Source organism: Leucoraja erinacea, chromosome 13 (assembly GCF_028641065.1).
Source record: "Leucoraja erinacea ecotype New England chromosome 13, Leri_hhj_1, whole genome shotgun sequence".
NCBI lineage: Eukaryota > Metazoa > Chordata > Chondrichthyes > Rajiformes > Rajidae > Leucoraja > Leucoraja erinaceus.
The window spans coordinates 33,277,508-33,301,803 of NC_073389.1; the positions used below are offsets into that span (position 1 = coordinate 33,277,508).

At 46.2% G+C, this 24,296-nt stretch overlaps 2 protein-coding genes across 9 annotated transcripts in view; one reads left to right on the forward strand and one right to left on the reverse strand.

Moving 5' to 3' along the window:
• LOC129702825 (RCC1 and BTB domain-containing protein 2-like) overlaps positions 1-1,692 on the reverse strand; it is a 75,668-nt gene extending 73,976 nt beyond the window's left edge. For 4 of the 5 annotated variants that reach the window (XM_055644839.1, XM_055644837.1, XM_055644838.1 and 1 more), the window contains exons 1-2: positions 1,560-1,692; positions 95-264 (exon numbers count right to left, since the gene is read on the reverse strand). In XM_055644839.1, coding sequence (XP_055500814.1) covers positions 95-220 — 126 coding nt within the window. In that variant the 5' untranslated portion in view covers positions 221-264; positions 1,560-1,692. The remainder of the gene's footprint in view (positions 1-94; positions 265-1,559) is intronic. The other variant, XM_055644836.1, reaches the window with a different exon arrangement.
• Positions 1,693-6,814: 5,122 nt separating this feature from the next.
• LOC129702830 (cysteinyl leukotriene receptor 1-like) lies at positions 6,815-22,567 on the forward strand. Of its 4 annotated transcripts, none has more exons than XM_055644846.1 (3): positions 6,815-7,237; positions 18,705-18,797; positions 19,544-22,567. In XM_055644846.1, the coding sequence occupies exon 3, from the start codon at positions 19,588-19,590 to the stop codon at positions 20,524-20,526; it is 939 nt and encodes a 312-aa protein (XP_055500821.1). In that variant the 5' UTR covers positions 6,815-7,237; positions 18,705-18,797; positions 19,544-19,587; the 3' UTR covers positions 20,527-22,567. The 4 variants fall into 4 exon arrangements, with proteins under 4 accessions (XP_055500821.1, XP_055500822.1, XP_055500824.1 ...); XM_055644847.1 differs by lacking the exon at positions 6,815-7,237 and adding an exon at positions 7,244-7,398; XM_055644845.1 differs by lacking the exon at positions 6,815-7,237 and adding an exon at positions 7,458-7,857.
• Positions 22,568-24,296: the final 1,729 nt, after the last annotated feature.

Below are 24,296 nucleotides of genomic sequence, written 5' to 3' on the forward strand. Positions count from 1 at the left end.
AGTAATTAACAAGTTCAGCTCCTTTTACTTGTGTTTGTTTCCATAAACTAAGAATTTGGGCCATGATTGGATATTCTTAAAGAATGAACATTACCTCATCATTTTCTGTAACATATAGGGTTTCATTACCAGATGCTCCAAAGACACAGGCTAGGCGAATGGAGTTGAGGTCCTGTGGTGGAAGCAAGGCAAACAATGGCCATTTCCCAACATCCAACATGACAAAAGTATTTCAGTAGCACAAAAGAGAGTGACAATCAAGACCTGCAAAGAAAAAGTAACAGAAATTATATTAACACTGCACTGCACTTATTTTCAGTTCATTCTGAGATTTTTAAGTAAGGATGGATAGATTTTCTATTTCATTCTATCCAACTTTCATTTGACAGGTTTGTGACAGAAGAACCCGATTTTATCTATCTTAACCATTTAGTTATAACAATTCGTTCAGGCAATCACAGGTCACATCTGATGTTGTGATTTTGAGGTTTGAAGAGGAAAGAACCGTTTTCCGTCAAAAGGACATAAAGAATGCTGGATAAAGCATTATTCCATACCAGGGATCTACACACACACACACAGCAGGCCAACAAATTGTGTGCAACAGCACAACACTGTACTAATTTAACTAATTACATTCACGAAAACATTTCCTCTACAGCTTTTGTAGAGGAAACATGCTTTTGGAGGTGAAGGAGTGTCAGCTGCTTGGAGTAGGAGCGGGTGTGCCAATCAGGACCAAGTCTCAAGCTGTGATCGGCTGCTGGAGGGAATTCAAGATGATATTCGGGAGAGATGTGGTGAAGGGTCTCGACCCTAAACGTCACCTATTCCTTCGCTCCATAGATGCTGCCTCACCCGCTGAGTTTCTCCAGCATTCGTGTCTGCCTTCGGGAGAGATGTGGTCAGGATAGAGTCGGGTGGGCGAGGATCCAAAATCATGTGGGGGAACAAAGTTTTAGCTGAACAGGAAACCCCTCTGAAGCCTCCTTTAAATATCACCTAAGCGGGCCTCACATTTGTAAGGGAGGTATTACGTCCTGGTGTTACGCGTGTGGCTGAGTTTTGTGTGCCTTACACAGAGTACCCAAAAGCAAACTCAGGTGCTTTGATAATAGATGCAACAAATGCACAATTGTACGCAACAATCAGTTTTTTCCAATAACTTCTTCTGTAAGCGCACATAGACGTCCATTATGCAATGATATTTCTGGACAATGCCGTTATTCATTGGAGCATCGTTTTGACAAACATGGTGCAATATAAATATCATGTCCAAGATGTGCAAAGTCTACCCTATACACACAAAAACATACTCCAAGACACCCCACAGACCGTGCAAAAAATGCTTTGTCCTCTTAATACTATGTTTAAAGGGCAAACTATGATGTTGGAGAAATTCCATAGCAGACACAGATGAGATCAGCTTCATTGATTAGTCTGTAGTTAATGTCCGAACTGGAAGTGTATACCGCACCCTACACAGTGTAAACGTTTTTGTTTTAATAAAACACACGGGAAGCGTGGATGTCGCCGACTCCTGTACATGCAAAACTTACATTCGGACAAATTAATCGGCAGATCAATTGCACACCGGCCCGGCCCGGCCCAAGTTACCAGTTCGACTGCTCTTCCGGCTATTCTCCACTCCAGACGGGAGCAGCGGGGTCTGCGGCGTCCAATGGGACTGCAGCGTGCAGATCTCGCGCGACGCCACAGCGTCTCGAGCGACAGTTCCGGTTCCAAAGGTTCCAACCAAAGATCTTATAGCGGAGCTATAAACAAAGCTCTAAGGTCTTTGGCTCTAAGACCTTTGGTGTTCAGGGGCTGCAGGAACGCCAAGCTGGTGGGGTTGACTGTATCCTTGATAAGGATTGCAAAATAGTTATTATGATCATTAAACTTTATTACAGGCTCAAGGTCCAGATAAAAGACGACATGACATAGAATACATTGCATATAAAAGCACAATAAACCTCTATAATTATAAAACTCTGATCTTGATGTGGCTATATTTATTTGTGTATTTGTTCGTTCGGCTGATTCGCATCTCGAAAACATGAAGCGGTAACGGTGACATTTTTACATATTCCGATAGAGATTTACGCCATGATGTCAAAAATCGCCTTATCTGAAAATTTGATTCATTATTTCCCGAGTTATTTATGAAAATGTTAAAAAAAATACGAACAACTTGGTAAATAAACGAGATAGTCGCGCTGATGACGTCACAATGGCTCTGCTCCTCGCTGTCTGCTGCCCAATGTTGCACGTGCAGCGAGTGACGTCACCACCCTCCCCCTCCTTCCCCCCCTCTCCACCCCCTCTCCATCCACCCCCTCTCCCCCCCACCCTCTCTCTTTCTCTGCCCCACTCTCTCTCTGTCTCTGCCCCTCTCTCTCTACCCCCCCGCCCCTCCCTCTCTCAACACACCTGCGAGGTGGGGGTTATGCTTCAGTGGATAGGGCAGGGATGGGCTAAAAAAGGAGCCAATGAATAATATTAATATAATATCAAGGGGATGGTTATTGTGTGTGGGGGGTGTTTAATTGTGTGGGGGGGGGTGGTAGTTAGTTTGTGTGTGTGATGCCACAGGCCATCACCCCCCCCCCCCCCGCCCCCCCCCACCACCACAACCGCCCCTTGGTCTAGTTACATATAAAAGCGTAGTAAATTACTTGTGAGCACCTTAAATTATATACAAAAACATGGTTTAGATCCAGAATTTAAAAAAAAGATCAGTGTCCTACAACGAGACAACTATACCAATGTCTCCACAGCTGAGATTGGTAGCGTGTAGTGCTAAACCTTATGTTTGATAAGACCAAGATGATTTCATTTTCAGAATCATTAATCCAGCAAATAAATTTATACATAAGATTTCTTTGGATAGCTTGTAAAGTACTGACTCCTGCAGCCACAAACATTTCACTTGCACTACACCATCTAGGTTTCTTTAGTAATATTCTCATGGCATCATTGTAAGCTACTTTAAGTTTCTGTAAGCTTGTTTTTCTGTAGTTTGACCACAGGTGTGCACTATAGGGTGGTGTACAATATGCTCTGAACAGAGACATCTTCACTGCATCTGTACACGCACCAAACTTGTGTAGGAGAACATTTGCTTGCGCATACGGCGGAGCTTATAAATAATTGATATGATAAATATCCTCATCATCTGTCATTCGTTCTGTAATAAAATGTCCAAGATATTTTACCTTATTACGGACACTTAAGATTATTGTCAGACAATTTAAAATCAGGAAATTTCGCGGGCCACACTATTTTCACTCCTGCAAATGGGAAAAAGGTATAAGAGTGAAAACTCTTAACGTCCAGGTTCAGGAACAGCTTCTTCCCAACAACCGTTAGGTTGTTGAACACTACGAGCTCCAACTAAACAACAAACTGCCTTGGTAGCACTAGGGCCTTCGGGTTTTGTTTTTCACTATATTGTTTTTTCAGTTTTTGAACTTTTTGTTTGTTTATTGTAGAATCTATGAAAACTGCTTATAAATCTGTTGTGCTGCTGCAAGTAAAAATGTCATTGTTCCGTTTCAATACATCTATATTACTAAAACTCTGTTCTTGACCGGTTTTGGCGATCTGTGCTGCGATTTCCAAGAAAACGCCGCCACCTACGGCCGTCATTTTTGGCCACCTCGCTCAGAGACCCCTACGATGTGTGCCGAGGATTTTTCCTGTCGATGAAATATGACAGAGATATTAATGATTTTACAAAATTCTCCATTCTCTCTGCCGCCCCCGCTGGCAGCAGGGGGGGGGGAGGGACTATAAAACCAGGAAGTGGTGTGCCTCAATCAGTCTCTGCAAGTGGTGTGCCTCAATCAGAGCTTTCAATGACACTGACAAATGTCTACAGCACTGTGAGTACCCTTAATTTGGTTTGAAAATGAAAATATGGTTAGAGGTAAAAAAGCACTGCCTGCAAATGGTTGTTTGGGTTTGGGTTGAAGTAAAAAGGCACTCTCTCTCCGCCCCCCCCCCCCTTCCCTCTCCTCTCATCCCCCCCTTCCCCTCCCCCCTCCTCTCATCCCCCCTCCCCTCCCCCCTCCCCTCCTCTTCCCCCCTCCCCTCCTCTTCCCCCCTCCCCTCCTCTTCCCCCCTCCCCTCCTTTTCCCCCCCTCCCCTCCTCTTCCCCCCCCCCTCCCCTCCTCTTCCCCCCCTCCCCTCCTCTTCCCCCCCTCTTCCCTCCCCTCCTCTTCCCCCCTCCCCTCCTCTTCCCCCCCTCCCCTCCTCTTCCCCCCCCTCCCCTCCTCCCCCCTCTTCCCCCCCCCCCTCTCTCCCCCCCCCCTCTCTCCTCCTTCCCCCCTCCCCTCCTCCCTCCCCCCCCTCCTCCTCCCCCCCTCCCCTCCTCTTCCCCCCTCCTCCTCCTCTCCCCCCCCCCTCGCTCCCCCCCTCGCCTCCTCCCCCCCCTCTCCCGCCCTCTCCTCCTCCCGCCCTCCCCTCCTCCCCCCTCTCCTCCCCCCTCCTCCCCCCCTCTCCTCCCCCCTCTCCTCCCTCCTCCTCCCCTCCTCCCCTCTCCTCCACCCACCCCCCCTCCTCTCCCCCCCCTCCTCTCTTCCCCCCCCCTCCTCCCCCCCCTCTTCTCCCCCCCTCTTCTCCCCCTCCTCTCTCCCCCCCCTCCTCTCCTCTCTCCTCCCCCCCTCCTCCTCCTCCCCCTCTCTCTCCCCCCCTCCTCTCTCCCCCCCTCCTCTCTTCCCCCCCCTCCTCTCTTTCCCCCCCCCTCCTCTCCCCCCCCCCCCTCTCTCTCTCTCTCTCTCTCTCTCTCACCCTCCTCCCCCCCCCCCTCCTCTCTCCCCCCCCCCCCTCCTCTCTTCCCCCCCTCCTCTCTTCCCCCCCCCTCCTCTCTTCCCCCCCCCTCCTCTCTTCCCCCCCCTCCTCTCTCCCCCCCTCCTCTCTTCCCCCCCTCTCTCCCCCCCATCCCCTCCCCCCCCCCCTCTCTCTCCCCTTCCCTCTCTCCCCCCCCCCTCCCTCCCCCCCCCCCCCCCCCTCCCCCCCCTCCCTCTCCCCCCCCCCCCCCCCTCCTCTCCCCCCCCCCCTCTCCCCCCCCCCCCCTCCCCCCCCCCCCTCCCTCTCCTCCCTTCCCCCCCTCCTCTCTCCCCCCCCTCCTCTCCCCCCCCCCCCCTCCTCTCTCCCCCCTCTCTCTCTCCCCCCCCCTCCTCTCCTCCCCCCCTCCTCTCTCCCCCCCCTCCTCTCCCCCCCTCCCTCTCCCCCCCTCCTCCCCCCCCCCCCCCTCCCCTCCAACCCCTCCCTTCCCCCCCCCCCTCCTCCCTCCCCCCCTCCTCTCTCCCCCCCTCCTCTCCCCCCCTCCCCCTCCTCTCCCCCCCCCTCCTCTTTCCCCCCCTCCCTCTCCTCTTTCCCCCCTCCCTCCTCCTCTTTCCCCCCCCTCCCTCTCTCTCCTTTTTCCCCCCCCCTCCCTCTCCTCTTTTTCCCCCCCCTCCCCTCTCCTCTTTCCCCCCCCCCCTCTCCTCTTTCCCCCCCTCCCTCTCCTCCTCTTCCCTTCCCCCCTCCCTCTCCCTCTTTTCCCCCCCTCCCTCTCCTCTTTCCCCCCCCTCCCTCTCCTCTTTCCCCCCTCCCCCTCTCCTCTTTCCCCCCCTCCCTCCCCCCTCCCCCTCCCTCCCTCCTCTTTTCCCCCCTCCCTCTCCTCTTTTTCACTTTGGGAGTCTGCACTTGGTCTAGTATGATAATAAAACTCTTAAACTGTCGAGAAAGCTGGTGTAGGAATTTCCAGAAATTAAATAAATTGGCAAGTTTATAATGTGTGTAGGGAGGGACTGCTGGTCTGAAGATGGGTCTCGACCCGAAAAATCACCTTTTCCTTTTCTCCAGAGATGCTGCCTGACCTACTGAGTTACTACAGCTTTTTATAACCATATAACCATATAACAATTACAGCACGGAAACAGGCCATCTCGGCCCTACAAGTCCATGCCGAACAAACTTTTTTTCCCCTTAGTCCCACCTGCCTGCACTCGTACCATAACCCTCCATTCCCTTCTCATCCATATGCCTATCCAATTTATTTTTAAATGATACCAATGAACCTGCCTCCACCACTTCCACTGGGAGCTCATTCCACACCGCCACCACTCTCTGCGTAAAGAAGTTCCCCCTCATATTACCCCTAAACTTCTGTCCCTTAATTCTGAAGTCATGTCCTCTTGTTTGAATCTTCCCTATTCTCAAAGGGAAAAGCTTGTCCGTCTTGTGTTTATAATATGATTATCTCAAGACTAGAGAAATGAGATGAACATTGTCAAGGTAACTTAAATGCCATGTTAGGAGGGACAGTAAATACATTTGGGAATGTTTGGATTGCAAGGCGTATCTAGTTAAAACAAAGGTAAACAAGGATGTTACCAAACCAGGCTGAGGCCAATACAATTGATCACGGGCTGAAATGAGTCACTTTTGACACCCATTACCCAAATCAGAGAAATGGTTTTCTAAAATAGACACAAAATGCTGGAATAACTCAGCAGTACAGGCAGCATCTCTGGGGAGAAGGAATGGGTGACGTTTCAGGTCGAGGTTTAGATACCCCGAGGTGGGGGATGGCCTGTATTATTATCCCCCAGTTTTTGGAGGTCGAGCAATAACTAAAATAATAATCACCTGCTGCTATCTCTCATGTAGGCCCTACATTATCTTAAAAATACTTCAAACAAAAAAACATTGAAATCAAACTTCTACAATGCATGATTTTAATACATCAAATTTCAAAAAGTCCCTACCCTGGGAGGTGGGACGCCCCCCCCCCCCTTCTACACCCTCCCCCCCCCCCCACTCGGGTACCCCCAAGGCCAGTTATCAGTGATCACTCAGCCCCCCCACTTTCACAACGCTCCGCGGCCCCTGCTTCAGACTTCCTACACATCAGACTTTTGCGCCGTGGTTGGGGTGGATGGGAGTGGGGATTGCCACGGGCCCAACGTCCTCGCCCCACACCGGCGTTTTGTGAGAGTGATTGGATCTCGGCTTCAGCTCAGCCAACGTCGGTCACATTATCCGGACAGGCGGCGGGGCATCAGGAGTTGATGTGAGGCATCGGCCATGCTCTGGAATCCTAGTCGGCCGAGCAGCGGGATCGAGGAGGCAGCGCCCGACCCGGCGAGTAGTGGTGTCGGTTCTTCCAGCGGCGAGCGGAGATCCAACCACTATCTTCTCCCAGGATCCAACCACTATCACAAAACGCCGGTGTACGACGAGGACGGTAAGAACACTCAATGCAAATTTTAGGTCATTTGTTCCTTGCCCCCGCGGAAATCTCCAGCGCGGTGGACACGAGGCGGTTCTGAAGTTGCATTCTCTCGATTTCTCGACTCTCCTAGAAGCAACGAGTGGGAACCACAGTTTGGGTTGCCCAGCTCCCAGGTAAAGGGTACCTTTCTTTATGTGGTGACGCCGCGCTTAAATTGCGCAGCCGAATGTTGTCATGGAGATAAATATCAAATAACAGCCCTGTTGCACTTTACAGGGAATCAAATAATTTAGAGGTGGTCTGATGCCAATCTGGACACCACGCCTACATAGGAATTTACTTCAAGGAAATGCTCTTCCTGTTGCGACTCGTTATATTTTCATTTTCTTCTTTCTTGTGTATTCCATTGTGTGTGAGCGACTCAAGAACTCGGGCTTATCAGATCTTGCTCCTTTTCCAAGACAGAACCCAAGATTAACTTTTACTGAAGAAGGGTCTTGACCCGAAATGTCACCCATTCCTTCTCTCCAGTGATGCCGCCTGTCACTCTGAGTTACTCCAGCATTTGTGTCTTCCTTCGATTAAAACCAGCATCTGCAGTTCTTTCCTACACATTGACTTTGACTTCGCAGGTGAGAAAACTTCACTCAATTTTACGATATTCTTTCCCTTCAGAGAGTTTGAAAACATTCAATCGATGATGAAGGAAGGCAATGAGACTGAAACTGTCTTTGTGACGGGTATATGCTAACTCCAGTCTTGGGGGGGTGTGTGGGTTACTGTTGTAAGACACAAGGAACTGCAGATGCTGGCTTGCCACAAAGGCACAACGTGCTGGAGTAAAACGGCGAGTTAGGCAGTATCACTGGAGAACATGGATAGGTGTCATTTCGGTTCGGAACCCTTCTTTTCAGTCTGCCCATGATCTCCAGAGACTTTGCCTGACCCGCTGAGCCACAACCGCATTTTGTGTCTTTTTAGTATAAAGCTGTTGATCCCTTTCAGCAAAGGGGGGGTTAATAATGACAAAACATTCTTCTCCAAATGCCACAGCGATGCCATAAGTTCCCAATGAGCTGTCGGGATACTTAGCAGGGCGCAACCGTGGCACTCGGTATAGTGCAGCCTAGGTGCTCGGAGTACAGCCTGCTGCAAACACAAAGAAGTGCCCTGAAACACGATTGCCCATGTTTGGCTTGTAATGAATTTACGAATCTGGATCGGCCCGCCAGAATCTGTGGAGGGAAATGGCCAGACGACATTACGGTCCGGTCCCTTGCTGGAATGTCGTGTGCCCATTTCCCTTCACATCTGCTGCCAGCCTGTTGAGATCCTCCAGCACTTTGTGGGTTATTTTTTTTGCTCAAAATTGCTGCATCTACAGTCTCTTGTGTTTCGGGATCGGCCACCTGGGTTATATTAATAATTCTTTGTGTCCTTATCTGGAACCACCTTGATTGGCAGATATGGGGCTGACGACATTTGATGTAGAAGGATTTTCAAAGTAATGTTTTCCTTCATATGACCGCTCTACATTAGAATGCGTCACGAAAGTCAGCCCTCCCGTTGAGTGAAATTTCCGGAAGTGTGCTTCATGATTTTATGTGAGAATCTGAGTCAGAAAGACTCAGTAAGTTGTGACATAGGGGTTATTTTATATTGTGCAAATTATGTGTTGTAGTTATAAGCTATCAGTTGTTATAAGCTATCAATTTACAGTATTGGTTATGAATTATATATCAACCTTGCATAAAATATATACATGGTTTTGAATGTACTGTACACTGTTTATATGCTGGTATCATTAAACTTCACTTTGTCTTTTCTGAATGTTTTTTTATTAATCAATCAGAGGGGAACCTTCTCCTTAGTTCTGATTTTCACTGAAGAGGAATTCAAAAATAGGAGGGTTCAGATACCCAAGCAAAACTGGGGAGATTCAGGTGGGGTTGGAATGCAAGGAAGTAAATAGACAAAATGTAACAAATATTGGTGGGCTGCAGGCACAATTTACTGCATGTGGTTATAACGAAAGAGTGATATTGGAAATCTGGCTTTCTGGGAAGTTCCTGGCTTCAGAAAGAATATATGGTAAGATTGGAGATGATATGCTAGTTCTTCACCCTCCTTCACACTTTAACCCTACGCACAGTTCCCTGTCGAGCATGTAACCATTAACCTGGTTGTGTGCTTCGCAGCAACTCTGGGAGAAATGAATTGCAACCAGCAGCATGAACATCCCCAATGACTATCAACTGACTTACTGCACTGTTGAAAGAATAATGAGAGATGGGCAAGAGGTCTGGTACCTTTAATATACTCAGGGAGTGCGCACAGCAAATTAAGGAACCGCATTTTCTATGCATAATATATGTTTAATGCATACCTCCAAGAGTAAATTCCTCTATAGGCGTGGTGCCCAGATTGGCATCAGACCACCTCTAAATTATTTTGGTTCAATGTCCCATTAGTCTTTCAACCAAAAAAAGTTTTATGTACCAAGTTGTATTTGAAATTATGCTCATATTAACTTTTAACTTCATAACATTAGATGTAATTAAGTTTACACACATATTGTGAGTTAGTAAATGTTGTGGTTCTTTTTTTTTTAACTCAATCAGTTATCAAAATGTGTTTTTAAAGTTATTGCAAATAAAGCAAACTAGTCATTTACACCTAGTCAGATGTGTTTTGTTCTTGATTGTCGGCGAGAAAGTGTAATGTAATAGGAAAACAGAAAGCTGATTTGTGTGTATTTCTAAGCAGTCTCTTCTGTTTGGACAAGAGATTTATATCAGGTTTTATGAGTATAAACAAGGAGTACAATTTAACATTATAAAGTCCAATTTAATTAATAAAAATAGGACAGATGACTGGTCAGGCTATGTATTTGTGAATTGTTGGACCCCACTGAGATTCACTGTGAACAAACTCACAGCAAATGTTGGCTGTGTGAGGAACTTTGGGTTGGGGTTGATCAAAGAGAGTCCAAACCTCAGAGAGAGTCGGAGAAACAGTGTCAGGAGGCAGTCGCATCTCCAAGATTGATTACCTCACATTTGATCAATGGTCATGGAGGGGATGGTATGTCAGTAGAGGAGACATATAGTGGAATCTAGGGAGCAGCTCCAGATGATCATTAGAACTCATTCTTCTCTAGTATCAGGTCCAAAATTATTGCTTTCCATTTGAACGTAGAACTTGCAGGGAGAATGTGCAAACTGTCCATACTCCATTGTACAGGGTGGGAGTTGTGCATTCAAGTGGAACAAGGAAAGAGAAATATAGTGATTACTAGACTAAGTGGGACCTGTTGGGTCCCAGCTTCTCACAGGAGGGTTGGTCCCACACAATATTCCACCTCTCCATCAATTACAATATTGCTGGCCTGTGGGGGGGGGGGGGGGGGGGGGGGGGGGGTGGGTTCTGGAGCACTAGCCGAAGGGACTGGTTTCCAGAGAGCTAGTATGGACATTGTGGGCAGAATGGATTCTTGGGCTGGCAGCTCAGTCACTGAGACCACTCTCTCACTCTCTCACTCTCTCTCTCTCTCTCTCTCACACACACTCTCACACACACACACACACTCACACACACTCACTCACTCACACACACTCTCACACACACACACACACACACACACACACACACACACACACACAAACACATACACACACACTCACACTCACACTCTCAGACACTCACACACACACACACACACACACACACACACACACACACTGAGCGCGGCCTCTCCACTTTGGGGCTTCCGCAGTCAGCGACACATCCGCAATCAGCGTGACCTCTGCAGTTACCAGAAATTATGCAATCAGCGCGACCTCTGCACCCAGCGGAAATTATGCAATCAGCGCAACCTGTTCACTTAGTGGAAGTCATGAAATGAGCGGGACTTTTGAACCAACACAGTTGGACCTAATAAAACATTTATTCCTTCCAAACACAGTCAGACCTAACAAAGCATTGCAGTTTCAAGCACAGGCAGGGAAGCAGGCTAAACAACTCATGGCATTGTCATTAAGGGATAACAAATCATTTATTGCAAGTACATTGCAGACTCACAATTCAGTTGATTCACAGCTTAGAATGAGAGTCGTGGCCTCTCCCTCACGATCTTGCAGAGTGACTGAGTCACGTCCAGGCATCCTGGGTTTTATAGCTGTCTTAGGCTTTTCCCGGTGGGTCATTTTTGATCTTGAAGAAGGCATGGCTATCTCAGGCTTGCACCTGCAGTTCACTCTTGCCTCAAAAGGATATGATGGCGATCTCTGGCTTGTCCTGGCAGCTTATTCTTGACCGTGAAGGAGATACTGGCAGTCTCGGGCTTCCCCTGGTAGCTCAGCCTTGGCCACGAAAAGGAGGAGGCACAGTCCATACAGTTCACTCTTTGCACTCAGTGTACGGGCAGAGTCCCTCATCTTCAGGGGAGAGGTGAAGAGGCTCTGGCGTTCTGGGGTTTTCCCCAGCTGCTCAGTCTTGGCCTCAAAGGGGGATCTAGCTGTCTAAGGCTTGACCTGGCAGCTCAGTCCTGACCTCGAAGAAGAAGCGCTGGTGGTCTCAAGTTTGTCCCGGCAGCTCAGTCTGCTTCCAAGCCTGCAAAAGGGGAAGGAAGGTGACCCACTTTCTCTTCCTTCCTTTCTTTCCTCTTTTCTCTCTTTCTTCCTATTTCTTCCTTTCACTTGGTTCCCCTTTCTCCTGCTCCCCCTTTCTCTTCTGCTTTGCATTTCTCACCACTTTCCTTTTCCTCCTCTGGCTGGAACAGGCTTGGTTTTTTAGGAGGATTCTGACGAGGTGCAGGCAGATCAATCCAGTAGTAGTTAATTGGACACAGTTGTAGCTCCTTTGGCTCAGCTCAATCCAGAGCTCTGTCCAAGGTGCTGGTGTTTTCCGGCAGCCAGTCACTGATCGTGTGCTTATCCTGGATTGTCTGCTGCTGGAGATGGGGATCAGAGCAACAAACAAGGGAAAGGGCACTGTCAGAGGGCATAGATTTAAAGGCTGCAATTTTTTTTTACATAAGGTGGTAAATATGTGGAATGTGGTTCCATGGGAAGTGGTTGAAACAGATACCATAGCAGTGTCTAAACGGGCATTTGAGGGAAATAGATCATGTGCAAGCAGATGGGATTAGTTTCAAGGTTGGCACCGACATGGTGAGCTAAAGGCACTGTTCCTCCGCTATATGATTCTATGTTTGATTTTTTAACTTTTTACTTATTCTGAATTCACTTGCTGCCATCCAGTTTTGCTAATATTTTCTGCCGTTTCATATGATACGTTGATTTTTATTCTCCCCTGCATTATCCCATGCCACTGCCTCCTCATTTATTTTTAATTTATTGAACTTATTATCACGAGAACCATCCCGTCAATTCAGTTTAAAGGTCTATCTGTAATCCTACTGTGTGATTCATTAGGTCACTGTGCCAGCACAATTCAAAGGAAGCCCATCCATATCCTCATGGCCGAGTTGTGTGCCCAATGCCAGGGTTATGAACATCTTATCTTGGCTACAGAAAAACCGTGAGTGGGAGGGATGGAAACAGTTGTGGTCTATTGACAAATCAGAGTACCGGCGGATTATGAGCTGTTTGAGAATAAATTGAACAGCAGAATTGATTGAAAGAAACAGCATGGAAACTGTCCCTTCAGCCCACAGAGTCCACGCTGACCATCGATCACCCGTTCACACTAGTTCTATGTTATTCCACTTTGTCATCTACTCCCTACACACTGGTGCCAATTTACATGTGGCCAATTAACCTACAAATCCGCATGTCTTTGGGAAGTGGGAGGAAATGTGGTCATAGTGAAAACACACAAATTCCACACAGACAGCACCCGAGGTCAGGATTGAATACAGGTCTCTGGCTGTATGAGACGGAAGCCCTACCATCTGATAATCTCCAAGTTATTATCTGAGCTATGTGGAAATTAACAGCGGTTAAATACAATTAAAAAAGTATACTTGTGGCTTAAAGGGAGCGGGGCAAATGAGTTCCTATTCATGCGGCACTGGTATTAGCAATACGGAAGAAAGAGTTTTTTCAATAATCGAGTTCGGTATTCTGAAAAACGCAAGGAATCATGGGATTTGTCAAAGCTCACAAGCGATAAAAACTCTCGCCGGCCGTGCCGCGGCATGGACAGAGACCTGCGCCTCGTCACTAGCCAGGACCGAACCCAGGTCTCCGGCACTGCAATCGCTGCCGAACCGCCAATAAACCATCCCCGTCCCCTCCCGAGTATCCATTCGGGGGCGGCCAGAGACGTCAGGAGTCAGACGGGAGCAGCGCCCCTAGGCCCACAGCCAGCGCGGAGAAGCAGTGCTAAATCCAGCTCAACTCTGCCTGTCTCGTCGGGTTAACCTACAGCCCTGCCTGGACTGACGGGGTACCAGCCCGGAACCGTGGAGTTAGCGCTGCTTCTCCGTGCTGGCTGTAAGCCTGGGCCGTCATTCCTGTAAGTCCAGGCAGGGCTGGTAGGTAACCTGGCGAGACAGGCAGAGTTGAGCTGCATTTAACGCTGCATCACCGCACTGGCTGTGGGCCTGAGGACACCTCTCGTGTCTGACTCCCGGCATCTCTGGCCATCCCCTGACGGGGTGGGGGGGAGGACACTCGGGAGGGGACGGGGATGGTCCAGTGGCGGTTTGACAGCGATTGCGGCGTGGGAGACCAGGGATCGATCCTGGCTGCAGATGAGACACAGGTCTGTGTGCATGCCGTGGCACGGCTGCCAAGAGTGTTTTTCGCTTGTGACCTGTGACCTGGGCATGCGCAGTCGGAATACCGAACTCGCTTATTGCAGGGGTTGATTTGAACGTAACTTTTGACAATTTCTCCCTGGGAATAAAAACCCTATGCCTCTCATAATTTTTTATACTTCTCTTAGGTCACCCATCTGCCTCTGACATGCCAGAGAAAACCATGGCTATTTGTTCAACAACATCTTATTGTAGATGCACTCTAAACCAGGCAAGATCCTGGTAAACTCCATCTGTATTGACTCCAAAGCCTTCAAAACGAGCACTGCACACGATAATCCAACATGGCCTAACAAATGTTTTAAAGTGAGAGGGGATAACTAGGAACGTATTGTAACAATTTTTCTACCCAGAAAATGAAGGCTAGCAGGTCGCTTAGGAGTATTGAAGGCAAGCAAGCTGATCGCCTTCTTTATCACACTACCCATATCCATTGGTGTTGTGATTTTTGGGTGATAATGAAGGCGTATGGCAAGCTTGTCTTCATAGGTCGAGGCACTGGGTAATAATAATAATGCCACACCATTTGAATTCACAGATCATTTATAACATGCTAGATCATTTAATAGTACAAACAGAAATAAATATTTGTTTAAAAAATGGGTGTTACAGAGACATGGTCGCATGGTGACGTGAACTAAGAACAATGTTACAGGGTGTTGAGTGTTCTAAATAGGCAAAAAGGGAAAGGAGGTGAGGTTGTTAATCCAGATAGGTATTGAGGGTGGTGATGAGTAGAAATATAAATGCAGTGGATTGTGATGTGGAATTGATTAGCGTGGAAATATCGAATAATATCGAGGGGGGGAAGAGAGAGAGGGGCAGAAAGAGAGAGGGGGAGGATGAGAGAGAGGGGGGGGGAGAGATGGGGGGAGAGAGAGGGGAGAGAGAGGAAAGAGAGATAGAGGGGGAGAGGAGGGGGAGAGAGAGAGAGAGAGGGGGAGAGAGGGGGAGAGAGAGAGGGGGAGAGAGAGAGGAGAGAGAGAGAGAGAGAGAGAGGGAGGAGAGAGAGGAGAGAGAGAGAGAAGGGGAGAAGAGAGAGAGAGAGAGAGGTGAGAGAGAGAGAGAGAGGGGGAGAGAGAGAGGGAAGAGAGAGGGAGAGAGAGGGGGAGAGAGAAGGGGGGAGATAGAGAGAGGGAGGGGAAGAGAGAGGGAGGGAGAGATCAGGAGGGGATAGATGGGGGTAGGACAACTTGCTTTATTTGATCTTATTTGATTGTGCTCGCCAGACCACGTGAAGGTTGCAATCTCCCACACCTGTCCCATTGTGATATCATATGTAAATGAGATCCATTGTGATTGTACATCTGTGATATGGCTCTGTGACTCATGCAGCAGTTTGATTTTAGTGGGACCACATGAAGGTTCCAATCTCCCACCCCTGTCCCATTGTGATGTCATATCATATGTAAATGTGATCCATTGTGATTGGACATATGTGAGATGGCACTGTGACTCATGCAGCAGCTTGATTTTAAAATGTGTTGATGTTTTTTAATAAAAAAGTGGGGAAATTAATAACCACATTTTCTAATTGTGGAGGAGGAAAAACTCTACAGGATTATGTAAAAATGTCTCCATTACGGCAAAGGGTGGAGGAGTAAATCCGCAAACGGCTTAAATGAATATTTGCGAAATAGAAACCATTACAAACCAACAAACCAACGAGAGCTTTAATAGTTACTAGACCAAGTGCAGACCCGTTGGGTCTGTTTCCCCAACGCGTGGTTGCAGAGGGGGGGGGGGGGGGGGAGGGGGCCTGCGGTGTCACACACACACTAACCACCCCCCAAACACACATAGAGGGGGAGAGGGAGGTAGGGGATGACAGGGATGACGGGGTGGGCATATGTAAATGGTTCCATTGCAATTGGCCATCTGTGAGCATTGGGCATTGTGACATCACACGATGGAACGTTCATCAACGTTCTGTGGGCGAGAAGCAGTTTGATTTTTTTGAAATGATTAATGGTTTTTACCGAAAAAGCAGTGAAAGGATGAACCGAATGTTCTAATTTTACAAACATAAGAGGAGGAGGAAAAACCCTACCGGAATATGTAAAAATTGTTTTTTTTTTGCAAATTTCGGAGGAGGAGATTCACAAACGCCTAAAACGAATATTCGCGAAATAGAACCTGGACAAACCAACACGAGAGTTTTAAATATATACTAGACCAAGTCTGTTTCCCCAACGCACATTTGCGGGGGTGGGGGGGGGCCTGCGGCCTCACACACACACTAACCGCCCCCCAAACACACAGGCGGGAAAAACAGGAAAGCATAGGCCAATTCGCTTAATATCTATTATTGGCAACATGCTGGAATCTATAATCAAGGAATTATAGCTTTAGAGGAACTGGATACATTCAAGCCAAGTCAAGAAAACTGGTGCAAACTATTGGTCACATCTGTAGAGTCTTTTAAGTTCCTGAGAACCATAATCTTCATTGACCTTAAATGAAGGGGCACTATCGACTCCACAGTCAAAAAGGCACAACAGAGCAGGGGCAGAAATCCCAGAGGGGAGGGCGGGGGGATGTGTCCCCTCCATGTTTTCAGAGGTGGGGGATGGTTCCCCCCTCCCCCCCCATTCCAAGCTTTGTAAGGTATTGTGTCCTGTCCTATATTATGTTGTCCAGCATGATGTCCAGTGTTTTTTAAATAAGTGGTACAGGCCTGCACTAGTTGACTCATTCTAATGGTAACCGCCCCGTAGTAGAAGCATCCACGTTGTGGGGCTGGAAACTGGAAGAATCCTGAGCTAATTACCGTCCACAGGGCCCATGGCTGAAGCCTCTGAAGCCTCTCACGTGTGTGAGTGTGCGCACGCGACGGCCAAGAAATTGTGTTCCCCGGACCCCCGGTCTCCCCATGTTTTGATAACGATTTCCATGCCTGCAACAGAGGATGTACTTCCTGCGGCAGCTGAGGAATCTGCCACAGGTAATGATGGTCCAATTGCAATCTGCCACCGGCAATGATGGTCCAATTCTATATGGCCATCGTAGAGTCTGTCCTCACCTTCTCCATCATGGTCAGGTTTGGCTTAGCCACCAAGCACGACACCTGGAGGCTGCAACGAATCGTCCGATCAGCTGAGAAGATTATTGGCTGCAATCTGCCCTCCATTGACGAACTGTACACTGCAAGGGCCAGGAAGCGAGCGGGTAAGATCATCTCTGACTCCTCTCACCCTGGCCACAAACTCTTTGACTCACTTCCCTCTGGAAGGCGACTCCGGACTGTCAAAGCTGCCACAGCCAGACATAAAAACAGCTTTTTCCCATGAAATAGTAGCTCTACTCAATAACCAAATATCTGTAGCCTCCTTTTGCTCTGGTATTTTATTTAATTCACAAGTTTAATCGATAATGTTTTATTATTAATGTTTAATGTTTTATATGTCATTCCTAACTGTCACTGTATGTCATGTTGTCACTTGCGGGTGGAGCACCAAGGCAAATTCCTTGTATGTGAATACTTGGTCAATAAACTTATTCATTCATCCATTTATTCATTCATTTATTCAACATAGTTTTATGAAAGTTTAATGTTTCATAAACTCGCTGGAATTCTTTGAGGTTGTAACAAGCAGAGTCAATGAATGGAAACTTGTAAATGTAGTGTATTTGGGTTTCTGGAAGACTTTCAATAAGCTATCACATATATGAAGCATAAGAGCTCATGGTAATAAGGAAAGTGCATGAAGATAATTATCACATAGAAGACTGATAGTTGGAATAAATGGTTCTCTTCAACAGGCTGGAAGGATATAACTAACAGTGCCACAAGGATCTGTTCTTGGCCTTTGATTATTTATTGTCTATACAGTAAACCCTGTTTTAACGGACATGTTTATAACGGATTTTGGTTGTAGCGGACTTCCTGTTGACAGCTGCCCATGCCATCCTAAGCTTGTACCGCCGCTCCGGCCACTTGTAGCACCAGTGATATCCATGCCACCCTGGTAACCTGCCCACCCACAGCTTGTGCCACCTGCCTGGCTGCTTGTAGCGCCGAATGCCCCATAACACCCTGGCCCGCCCTCCCCAGCTGGACCTACAGCCAGCCAACACAGCTTACTGGGATGAGAGGGTTGCCCTATCATGAAGAGTTAAAAAATGTAGCTCTTTATTCTTTGGAGTTTAGAAGAATGAGGGTTGATTTTACTAAAACAGATCAGATGCTAAGGGGGGCAGCAGGATATATGTTGAGATGTTTCCGCTGGTGAGTGAGTCTCAAATGACAAGACACGGTTACAAAAAAGGGTGTGGTTATTTCAAACTTAGGTCTGTAGGAATTACTTCTGCAAAAGATGGTGAATCTCCTCCAGATGTTTGTGGAAGCTAGATCGCTTGAGTTCAGTTTAGTTTATGGTCACGTGAACTCGGGGACAGTGAAAAGCTTTTGTTGTGTGCTATCCAGTCAGCAAAAGCCAATACATGATTACAATTGAGCCATACAGTGTACAGTGTATTACAGTACATTTACAGTACAGTACAAGGATATTTGAAGTCTTTACAGAAAAGAAAGATACATTTTTGAAAGACGGGAGAATTGAGGGGTATTTGGAACTAACACAGAAGTGGAACTGTGACCTACGACAGATTTTATTAAATGGTGGGATACGCTTGAGGGGGCATGTGACCTATTCCTATTCCTATTTTTTTTAACGTTCTTTTCGTGCATTCCAGGGTTTTCGTCATCTGGTACAGTCCTGACAAAATTGGGAAGTGAATTGAGGCATTCTAGGAGCGATGGCTAATTTTAGCAACATGTAAATTGAAGTAAGTTTGTTTTACCTCATATGGATCTCTCACTGCCTGGCAGAGAACCAGTTTGGTTCTCTGAATCCAAATCTATGCCATTTAGTACTCAGACAACTCCATGTGTGGCGGGTCTCTTGCTAGTGACCGTGGCAATTAGTCATACAGCGTATAAACTGTGTTCAAGCTGCCCTGAATGCTTCTTCCCGGTCGTGTTTGACATGAAGAATGATAAACTAAACTTGTGACAGTGCTGGTGTAACAAACTGTAAGTTTTCTTGTCTGTGTTTAACCTGGTAGCATGGGACCTGGAAATGGTGTTGAAGGCTTCCAGGCCTGTTCCTTAATGACTGCATGTGGCAATGCTGCCACCTCCTGACGTACCCAGGTAGAGTTCTTGACTAGCAGAATGGGAATGGTGGTGACCTCCCAATTTAGACAAGTATTTAAATTCCTGAACAGCACTTTGCAAGGTTGTTTGGCCTCAAAGTAACTTTTTAGGTCCATGTCTATTCCTGAATAGTCCATCAGGTTTTTATTCTTAATTTATTTTAATGTAGATATTTTGATTGTGTTGTTTACAATGTCATTTCTGAGGAGAGTGAAGAGCTAACTACGTTGTTTGGTTCGGAAGTGACATACAGTATATGCCAGCGAAATGTTATCTTTCCATATTTTAACTATGTGAATGTAGTAAATGTGGCTATGTAAATCAGTTATACTTCTTTCCAGAGCTATGACTCAAATTAATGTTTTCTTTCCCACAGGCCAACCCCACCCGGAGCGCACTAGTTCTTTTTCAAAGAAGATAATGAATAATACTGTAATCTTTGAGAATAACACCTGTGAAATTGATGACTTCAAAAAATATACCTACCTACCAGTGTACATCATAACATTTGTTTTAGGATTTTGTGCAAATGTCTTCTGTTTGTATGTATTTCTGAAGTTGTACAAGAGGAAGACTGCATTCAGCATTGTCATGGTGAACCTTGCAATTGCAGATCTACTCTTTCTTTGCACGTTGCCTTTGCGTGCCCTATATTATTTGCAAGGCGGCTTCTGGAACTTTTCACATTCCTTATGCACATTCATGTCTTATGCAATGTACCTCAATATGTACTGTAGCATCTACTTTCTAACTCTAATGAGCATCTTGCGTTACTTTGCTGTAGTGCATCCACTCAAATGTTTGAAGTACAGGAGTACCAAGATGGTTCTGATTGTGTGCATTTTCATATGGGTATTTTTGGGCATATTGGCCAGTCCTTTACTAAAGGATGACAGTATCACCAAGGAAAATAATAGAACATGTTTTGATCCCGAGGATAAATTTAATTTTAAAATATACAAAATGAATTTAATTTCACTGACAGTGGGTTGTATTATACCCTTCTTTATTATCACCATCTGCTACATTTTTGTTGTTAAAACTTTGCTAACCTCAAAGACAGAGCACGAAAAGCAAAAAATTTCCCACAGAAAGGCTATTATAATGATTATCATCGTCATGGTCATATTTCTAGTCAATTTTCTACCCTATCATATTTTGCGGACTGTCCACCTTCAAATTAAGCACCCGCACAACAAAAACACAACCCATGATCATTGTTTAATTCAGAAAACTGTGGTAGTTACTCTATGTGGTGTAGCAATCAATACCTGTTTGGATCCCCTTTTATATTACTTTGGAGCAGAGTCCTTCAGGAATAAACTTAGAAACCCGAGTACACTGAATAGGCAAATCTGATTTTCTCCTATAATTAATTAATTGAAAGTCTGACATAGTGTGTGGGATTTCTCCTTATTCTACCATAGAAAGCCAAGCATCAATTTCATTGTACAGGTACTCTGTTTCTGACTTGAAACAATTTATTTTAATGTACAGTCATGGTAGCTCTGTAGTCAATGTACAGTCATGGTAACTTATCATTGAATCTCATTCGGCAATATAATTCGAGACTAACAGGTTACTTAAGTTATTTTTAACTTTTGAAAATAGAAAGCTACAAAGCTTTTATGTAATAACACTTGTAGAATAAGTTGTTTTATATTTTTCCTTTGTAAAAAAAAAAACTGGCCAGAACTGCTTGATAACCATTTTGATACAAATACATCGATAGATGCTCCTGAACACATCATCAGTGATGTAACCTGGGGTCATTGGGTGTTTCGGGTCTTTCAACATCAGGCACCCTCACCCAGGTGACCCAGCCGTGGTCGATCAGACCACGACTTGTGTTTAAGTGGCATTCGCTCCTCCCCATGGACCTCCTCTCCTGATCCAGAGCCATCTCAAGGCCTTCTCCGGGGGTATATCAAGAATGAAGAACTAACGGAAATACAGACTGGTTAAAAAAAAGTACGAGAACTTGGTGAGACTAAAAGCTGACAAAGGCCAAAGACCTAATGATCTACAACTCAGAGTTTTAAAGAGGTGTATGTAGAGATTATGAATGCCTTGGTTATCATCTTCCAATTTTATATACATTTTGGAATTGTCCCAGAGGGTTGAAATGTAGCAAATGAGAGAGATTGCATAATGTTGGTGCTCAAAAAGACATATGTATCCTTGAGCACTAATCACTATTAGGTGGAACAAGTGATTAAGAAAACAAATCGTATGTTTCCCTTTAGTTTGGGATGATTTGAACACAGGAGCAATGCAAGGTCTCACAGTCTCTCTGCAATTAGAATTCTCTACCCTGGGGCTCTGCTGGCTCAGTTATTGAGTTCACAAAGTTCGATAGATTTCTAGATCGTAAAAGAATGTGGGGAAAGGACAGGAAAATGATGCTGAGGGAGATCAACCTTGATCTTGATGAGTAGCAAAGCAGACTCAGAGGGCAAAATGTTCTATTCCTGTTTGTTATCAAACCTTATTTGAACGCACCCAATTTTAATTACCTCACCACTGATGGTCATGCTTCCAGTTGTCAAGATCCTAAACTCTAGAATTTCTTCCTAAAACTTATCTGCCTCTCTACTTTCTGCTTCCTCAGAGCTTACTTGTGAAACTGATGAAGCCGAATTTTAGTTAAAAATATAAGAAGATATTAAATTGGCTTCTGGGCTAGCTTACAGCTTTTATTTAGTGTCAAATTAGGCTTTCCTCAGGTTGTGGTGTGTGAGATAATAAATCCTATAACATTGTCTCCCAAGTGACAAGCAGAGAGGAGAAGCTAGAGAGATCTATTTGATGTAAGATGTCGTAAACCAAATGGCCTATGTTTATGAGGGACCAAGTGACAGAGAGGAAGCAGCGAAAACAGCTAGGGTGATCTCTTTGGAGATAAAATGACCTAAAAGAAATGGCCAATGTTTTTAGTATATCTTGTACCATGTAAACAAAATGCCTTTGATGTGATGCATTCTGTGGAAACCTTTTCCTGACCATGACTAATGTCTGTGGAATGTGCTAAGGGGACAAAAAAAAACCCTATTTAAGGCAATGTAATTCTGTTGTTCAGGGAAGGGGACCGAGGACAGTCGAGTGTCTACATTGGTCACTTAGCTGGAATTCTCGCTCCCTTCCATCAGCCGATGTTAAGTAAAGTTTTGAACTGGTCTACCAAACAGTTTGTGTGGTGTCTGTTTATTAAGAAGCGAACCTGGTTTAGTAGTTATAAAAGGAACTTTTTCAGAACAAAGTTTTAGTCAAGCCTCTTAACATGAGTATATCTGGCTCAGTTTGTAACACTACTTTGAAATGTTCTAATTGTTATAAATATTATATAAATAAAAGTTGTTGTCACTGTTACTGACAATAAAATATTTGGAAAATTTACAATTCTAACATTAAATAATATCTCATCATTCCTTCAGGCTTAGTTATCTATTTTTGAAACTCAGATTTTTGATTTTAATAAGTTCATCTGGTCTTGTAGCTTACCAAAGTCCATATTGCTGACAGACCTAACTAACATATCAGCAGACCTAAAGTACATCCTGCCACCTCCAACGTGATCCCACCACTTGCCTAATTTTCCCATCTCCTCCTTTGTCTGTTTTCCGCAGAGACCGCTCCCTCCATAACTCATTGGTCAATTCGTCCCTTCCCACCCGAACCACCCCCTCTCCGGGCACTTTCCCTTGCAACCGCAGGAAATGCTAAGTGCTAAACTTGTCGCTTAAGGCCCTGTCCCACTTACGTGTCCTTGGCACGCAAATTACGCAACCTCGTCGTCGTGTTGAGGTGCAGGGGCATCATGTGGCTGCGCGGGGCCGGTTCCATTGAGAAGCACGGAGGGGCATGGAGTTGTGCGCGGTATCGCGTGGCGCTCCGGGATTTTGTACCTGTCGCGTAACTGACGACCAAAGTGGGACAGGCCCAAGACCCTGGCGCGCCGCAACATCTCACCTCCAACAGCAGCAGAAGCAGCCAAACGATTGCCGAGCTCGGCCTGGGGCTCACGGCTGTTGCGGATCCGGATCCGCCCCGACTTCTACTCCCAGAGCGGGGCCAAGAAAATTAAAGATAGACACGAAATGCAGGAGTAACTCAGCGGGACGGGCAGCATCTCTGGAGAGAAGGAATGGATGACTTTTCGGTCTCGACCCTTCTTTCAGACTGAAGAAGGGTCTCGACCCGAAACATCACCCATACCTCAGCACTTCAACTCCCCCTCCTATTCCGAATCCGACTTTCTGTCCTGGGCCTCCTCCATGGCCAGAGTGAGGACCACCGGAAATTGGAGGAGCAACACCTCATATTTCGCTTGAGCAGTTTGCACCCCAGCAGTATGAACATTGACTTCTTTAATTTCAGGTAGTCCCTACTTTCTCCTCCCCTTCTCAGCTCTCTCGGGGGTGGAAGATTGCAACCTTCAACTGGTCCGCCCTGTTTCGACGAATGCAATCAACCCGGTGTGTACAATCAAATAAGATCAAATAAGAACAAGTTGTCCTACAACTTTAGGCTGTGCACGCCATACGCAAGAAGAAGAAGAAGCTCTCCCTAAGCCCACTGTCTCCACCTCTTCCTTTCTTCTACGTCACCTATTCCTTTTCTCCAGTGATGTTGTCTGACCTGCTGAGTTACTTCAGCTTTTTGTGTCCATTACAGATATCCTGTGGGCTCATGCTACCTGTCACAGTCAAATAACCAGCCAACATTTGACATCTCAATTCACATCGAGGAATTCGTGTTTTGGCATGCTGTTGGAACTGGTGATGAAGGACTAGTGGCAATTGAGGTGGCCACACCTAAGGTGTAATCAGCAGCTAAGCTGGTGACTGCCAAGTGGGCATAGTGGGTAGGTAGAGAGTGCTGATTCTCTTGTGGCCATTCCTCTCAGTAACAGTAAACAATTGTGGAATCTGTAGAAAGCATTCGGATGCATCACAGCTTGGTTTGACGACAGCCCTGTCAAAGACCGTAAGAAATTACAGATAGTTGTGAATATAACCCAGCCAATCACACAAACGACCATTGATCACCCATTCATACTAGTTCTATGTCATTCCACTTTCTTGTCCATTCCATACACGCTAGGAGCAATTTACAAATGCCAATTAACC

Bases quoted from the DNA above. Each gene is read 5' to 3' on its own strand.
- LOC129702830 (XM_055644846.1), top strand. From the start codon at position 19,588: ATGAATAATACTGTAATCTTTGAGAATAACACCTGTGAAATTGATGAC.